Source organism: Chrysochloris asiatica, unplaced genomic scaffold, assembly GCF_000296735.1.
Source record: "Chrysochloris asiatica unplaced genomic scaffold, ChrAsi1.0 scaffold00008, whole genome shotgun sequence".
In the NCBI taxonomy this organism is placed as follows: domain Eukaryota; kingdom Metazoa; phylum Chordata; class Mammalia; order Afrosoricida; family Chrysochloridae; genus Chrysochloris; species Chrysochloris asiatica.
Genome location: NW_006408526.1, coordinates 37,602,282 through 37,608,377, shown reverse-complemented (window position 1 = coordinate 37,608,377; position 6,096 = coordinate 37,602,282). Strand labels below are relative to the sequence as shown.

The 6,096-nt window shown below is 49.7% G+C and overlaps 1 protein-coding gene across 1 annotated transcript; it reads left to right on the top strand.

Annotated features, from left to right (window-relative positions):
* The first annotated feature begins 495 nt into the window (after positions 1-495).
* Positions 496-4,075, top strand: BSX (brain-specific homeobox). Its single transcript, XM_006833927.1, has 3 exons — positions 496-757; positions 2,623-2,819; positions 3,836-4,075. Exons 1-3 carry the CDS (start codon positions 496-498, stop codon positions 4,073-4,075), a joined length of 699 nt encoding a protein of 232 aa, XP_006833990.1.
* Positions 4,076-6,096: the final 2,021 nt, after the last annotated feature.

Sequence of the window (6,096 nt, the reverse complement as noted above, 5' to 3'; positions counted from 1 at the left end):
GACCCATTTAATGTTTTTTGATTTCTAAGAAAGGAGTTTGTAGGAGACACTTTCCCCCTTTTAGTGTTCTTATAAATATCTGCAAGCAAAGTAGCTTCTACAGGGTTGGGGCAAAGTTGAGGTCGAAAATTCCGGTAGTAACAAGAATCCAGCAGACACCTCTCTTCACCCATCTGGCCAGAAGTATTCAGCACCGAGGACAGAGCCCCGCCCCGCCTCGAGCCCACCGCGCCCTCCCCTCTGCCGCTGGCAGCGTTGCCATTGGCTCTCCCGACTCCCCTCTTCAAGCTGCCAATTCTCCTACACATAGACCCACCCCACCTAGTAGCTAGTCTTCTTGCCTCACCAGAACCCTGGGTAGCCCAGGCCTGGGAAAACAGCAGGGAGTTGAGCCTCGGAGGGTGTTTGTCGGCTTTCCACCAGGCTAGCTGAGACGCTGCTAGGTTCCCACACTTCCCACCTGGCCTTCGCCCTGTGGCAGGCACTCGGCTCAAGATGAATCTCAACTTTACCTCCCCTCTACATCCAGCGTCTTCTCAAAGGCCCACATCCTTCTTCATCGAGGACATCCTGCTGCACAAGCCCAAGCCGCTGAGGGAGGTGGCTCCCGACCATTTCACTAGCTCGCTGGCTTCCCGGGTGCCTCTGCTAGACTATGGCTACCCCCTCATGCCCACACCCACCCTCCTGGCACCTCACCCCCACCACCCTTTGCACAAGGGGGATCATCACCACCCTTATTTCCTTACCACCTCGGGTAAGTAACTGGGGGCCTCTTGGGATAGGGAGGGAAAAAGAAAGCAGGTCTTTTAGGACAGCACTTACGCCTGTGTTGGAGCCTAGGAGGCCTGTGCACGCTTGGCCTGGCAAGGCAGCCTCCTTTTTAAAAGACGGTAGAAAGAAGGGTGGGGACAAGGCTGAAAGAAGGAAGAGTTCCTTTGAGGAATGTTAGTCCAGAGAACATTGGGGGCCACTCTGCACTTTTTATAACTGAAGAGATTTGCCGGGCTAAGAGGCAGCTGATGATATTCTTGATAGGCAGTGCTCAGCCTCCCTCAAAGTAGTCCCCTCCGCCTGGTGATCCAGTCGACTTTCGTCTATCTCTCAATCCCGCTTTCTTGGCACTCCATCTCTGCCGCCTCAGAGAGGAGAACCTCTTAGGGGAACTGTAACTCTATCTCCTGTCTCAGAAGCCCTAAATGTTCAGCGGGGCCAGATTCTCCTCCTAGGCACTGAGCATTTGCTGATCCTGTAGTATTTAGAAGTGAATGAGGGTTTGGGATGAGCAGAGGAGGGAAATCTGGGCTGATCCCAATAAGGGGAACAGGGTAAGAAAAACAGGCGTAAGAGAATCAGCTCCGCTTGCATTCTCTAGAGCACCAATATCTAAGTCTAGCGGTTTTTACTCACAATCTTTCCTCTGCCCCAGTTGCCAGCATCGCCGGAGCCGGTTGGCAACATATTTTGATGTCATGGGCCTGGAAAAGCTTAGAGGCCTGCAAAGTTAGTTTCTGACAGACGTGAGGGGGAAATCTTCTTCTTCTTCTTCTTTTTTTTTTTTTCCTCTCTCCCAAAGCCTGTTTTCAAGCTTTATTTGCTAGCATTTTTAGTCCAGTCAATAGAAAATGTAGTTGAATCTAGATTGGAAATGCAGGTGGAACCAACTTTGTGGCCTTGGCCAGGGTTGAGGAGAGCATGAAATGAATTTATAAAATATGGGGGCTGGAAACCAAGGCGATAGCTAAACGTGTTTTAGTGAAGCTTCCAGACACTAGACTGGAGAGGCAGTTTCAAAGTATGTGTCAAGGTGCGCATCTCACATTTGCAACATCACCTGCTTCCTTCCTCTAGGCTTCTCTCATGTTCCCCCCAAATAACAGTGGTTAATGCCAGCGATGATCGGACCTGCTTGGTTTTTATTGTTTTGTTGTTATTCTGAGATGGATTGATATTGAAGCCTATCTGTTCCACTCATCTCAACCGCAGAGAGTGTCAGGAAAGCCAAGAAAAGATACCCTGAGTCAACAAGGGAGAAAGCGCCGCAATCTTTCTGCTTCACTGGGCTAGAGAAAAAAAAAATGAGAACCAGATTAAAGATCAGTGCCCTTTATGCGGCCCGGAAACTGACAGGAAATCGTGCGAGGCGGGAACCACTCCTAGGTTCCAGTTCCCCAAGCCGCTCCACATCCATTCTACCTTGAGCGTCGTCAGGGGTGTGGGAGGTTGAGGAGGACATCTGATGTTTGCAAAAAAAAAAAAAAACTTGGCGAGGTGTAACAGAGGCCTCAGCTCAGTCAGAAGCGAATGAAATCTCTATAAGAAGATAATTTTGAAGGCCTCCGGATTTATTTTCTAATGTTCTTTTCCGTTGTACTTACCGCTTGTTATTTGTGTTTCTAGGTGACCTTTTTGTTAAAGATTTCCAAGCGCTTTTCTTGCAGTCCGTTTTTCTGTCCTGCCCCGGGATTCCTGGGAGAAGGGCTCCAGGAACTTCGGGAAGAGGAAGGGTTGTAGTGAGGTGGATGTGTGGGAGGAAGGCGACAGAGGGAGGGCCTGGATGACAGACTGGGCAGTGAAGTGAAAGTTGGGTCTCAGACCTCTCAGCTGCATTTCTCTCCGCAGGAGTGCCGGTCCCAGCGCTCTTCCCGCATCCACAGCACGCCGAGCTGCCTGGGAAACATTGCCGCCGCCGCAAAGCTCGCACGGTTTTCTCCGATTCTCAGCTCTCGGGACTGGAGAAGAGGTTCGAGATCCAGCGCTACCTATCCACACCAGAGCGGGTGGAATTGGCCACGGCCCTCAGCCTGTCCGAGACTCAGGTGGGCGGGAGGAAAGGGAGACCCTAACCTTGTTTTGCTTTCCTTTACTCGCAACTCTCCCCACCTTCTGGGTCCCTGTGCAGACAGAGTTCTTCCAATGGGAAGGACTCCGCTCCCTCTTACCTTAAGCTCCTCTTAAGGATCTTTAGTGAAAATAACGACACCCCAACATCTTGACTGATTTATCGAAGCAAACCCAGAGTGTGGCTCTGAACATGGTTTCAGTTATCGTCTCGGGTTGGAGAATTATTGCTCCAGGACATCATATCTGTGCCGCCGCCGCTTCCCTCCAATGGAGGCTTTAACCCGGATCAGACGTAAATCGATAGATTAGACGGTTTCTTGTCCTAAAGCCTTATCCTTTTTCTTCTTATTTTAACCAATGCCACTCACATTCACAGATATTCATACCCACTCCAAACACATATCGTTTAAGGTCCCACTTTATTGCTCAGTCCAGAGGAAAGCACTTTTTTCCTGATGCTATTCACCAACAACCTCACAACTCCTACCTCCACTTCCGACGCCTATTCTCTGTACCTGAAGACCCACTTTGCTGAGAAATCATTAGCCCTGCAGGGTCTTGCTCTGATGAGAAACAGCAAGTTCGATTAGCATCATCCTCTGCACAACTTGTAGTAGACCAAGGATTTTCGTTGTCTTAGCTAATCAGAGGAACCGCAGAACTTAAAATGATCCATTGTAATTAGCAACAGTGCTAGTAATAACTAGTAACAGCCACTCCATTTTGGTCCTCATCATTATTCCGATACAATTATTCCTGGGAGTCTTAGGATGTTTGATTCTTATACAACCTGAGACCTTAACTTGTGTGTTCCGGTGTCACTTAGCCCAAAGCAGAACTTTCACAGCATCGGGATAATTCAACAATGAATTGAGTTCTGTTTTCCTAAAATCCAATAAGCGCAAAGATCTTAGGTCACTAACTATGTGTCTGATAGAATAAAGTAGTTTTATTTATTTATTCTCCCCTCCCGCCCTCGCCCCGGAATTAGGTAAAAACGTGGTTCCAGAACCGGCGGATGAAGCATAAAAAGCAACTGAGGAAAAGTCAAGACGAGCCCAAAGCGCCGGACCGACCAGAGAGCCCTGAAAGCAGCCCCCGTGGCCCAGAGGCCGCCTCCGCCGACGCTCGGTCCGGCTTGCCCACCGGCCCCTTCGTGCTGACCGAACCTGAGGATGAGGTGGACATTGGGGAAGAGGGAGAGCTCGGCTCAGGGCCGCACGCTCTCTGAGCAGCCAGGTTGGGGAGGAGGGACGCGGGGACGAGGTCGCAGAGCCGGGCGCCGATTCCCTCCAAGACCTGGAGACTCGGACTCCGGCTCTGCGCAGGTCTGAGAAATCGGCTCTGGGAAGACAAACAAAACCCATCTGTGAAGCCCCCTTCCCACGGATGGGTTCCCGGCTCCGGACTTCCTCCGGGCCTGTCCTGGGAGAGTGTGAAGCCGGAGACCGCTCCTTTGCTCGCCTTGACTCTTCAGCGACTGGCACCTGGGTCTCGAGTTCGATGGGGGAGGGGAGGTATTTGTTCTCCACCGCGACCCCGGAACCTCTGAGCCCTGGCCACTCGGCCACCTTCCCCAAGTACATTAATGGGGTTCCGCAGTTTCTCCACCTAAACCCCTTGCCCTTCCTCGACAGAATGACAGCAGGTAAGGGGCAGGGAGTCAGGGATCTTTCGCTCTGCAGGGAATCCCAAGACCTGTTCTTAGAACTTTCAGAGCAGGTACAGAATCGTGCGCTTTTGGTCACTTACCTCCCCCTTTCACCCCACCCTTCCATCTCTACTCTAACTCAAAGACTAAACAGACTCTCTCCTTCTCCGGGCGGCGCTCCCAAACTCCAGCATTCAGGACCCCTCAAAAACTCGCGGTTCTGCACTCCAACGCGCTTCACTGCGCTTTCGATCATCTGGCACGGGCTTGCAGTAGAGGAGCTCCTTCCCTAGTTCTGAGCTGGGCCTGCGGGCGACAGGAAACGTGGGCAGAGACAACCCACGGAGCAATTTCAGCTTCCCGACTTAATGCTCGGTCTTGCAACTCTTCCATGCCCCAGAGGCTACTAATATTTTTAAATGAGTGTTCCTCGGGTTGTGTATGGAAATGCTCTTCTCTTTGCATTTTCGGGAATGCAGAGTTTTAACAAGACCAAGGATGGAGGGGAATACTCATCCCCTTTGGGGTGTACACCTGTTTGGGTACGAGGTGGGGCAGCGGTCTGATTGGCCCTGCGCGTTCCTCCTCTCCCTTTCTCCGTGGAGGCTTTCTATTCCCTTCCTTCTCTTCCGGGGTTTGCAATCTCTAGATAATAAAGGGCTCGCCGGGCAAAACTGGGAACAAACAAGAGTTTCCGGAATCGTTTGTTACCGAGTCCTCCTAGCGCCCCTTCCCCTCCGCTCAGGATGATTACTGTTCCTGGGAGAAAAAACAGAGCTCATTTCCTTGAGGTAACAGATCTTGTCTCCCTCTACAAGGATTTTTCGCTTTAATCCTTTGATAGGTGGTCATGAGTTACAAGCATGGACAGAGACACAGTAAATGGCATTTTGTGGCTCTGAAATGCAGAGGAGAGAGATTTCTTGATATCTGGAATTTGGAATTTGGCTAACGAATTGTGTAATGACACCACATCCTCAGGTACAAGTGACAAGTTCTCTCAGCTTTGGACCTTCCTTTCGTTTCTGAAGGTGCTGTATTTAAGCAAGTGAGTCCAGGAAGGCTGAAAAAGCGTGAGTGGGGTCCTGACGCTTGTGTTCCAATGATTAACAATAATTATACAGACCTCATACCGTGGTGTGACCTTGAGCTACATTTTATCTTTCTGTTCACTTATTTCTCAATTAGAGAATGGGTCCTAAAATATCCTTCTAGGTTTGAGTTCTAGGAGTCTATGAATGTAGTGGTAGGCAATTTTTCACAGTAGACTTGTTCAGGGGACCAATTTAAGCATAGATTTAAATGTTCCTAACCCGCACTATTTAGGAAACACACTGTTTGCATTAAAAACATAAGCATTGAATAACCTTCTAGGTTTTCCAAGTATTGTGTAACCAACCAGTCAACAAAGCTATGAGGCATGGGAGACAAGGGTTATTTTTTTCCATTCATAAATGAGGGAACTGAGGCTCAGTAAGATTGAAGGATTAACCCAAAACGTCAGGACTAAGAGCCAAAGCAGGAGAGAAAATATCTCTTCCATCTCCTTGGTCATTTTTACCCCTCAATACACTTTGTTTCTTCCTGGTATCTGCATTGGT

Excerpts from the sequence above, each read along its gene's own strand:
- BSX (XM_006833927.1), top strand. The coding sequence starts at position 496 with ATGAATCTCAACTTTACCTCCCCTCTACATCCAGCGTCTTCTCAAAGG. Across the intron at positions 758-2,622 it reads TTATTTCCTTACCACCTCGG|GAGTGCCGGTCCCAGCGCTC; the intron begins GTAAGTAACTGG and ends TTCTCTCCGCAG. Across the intron at positions 2,820-3,835 it reads TCAGCCTGTCCGAGACTCAG|GTAAAAACGTGGTTCCAGAA; the intron begins GTGGGCGGGAGG and ends CCCCGGAATTAG.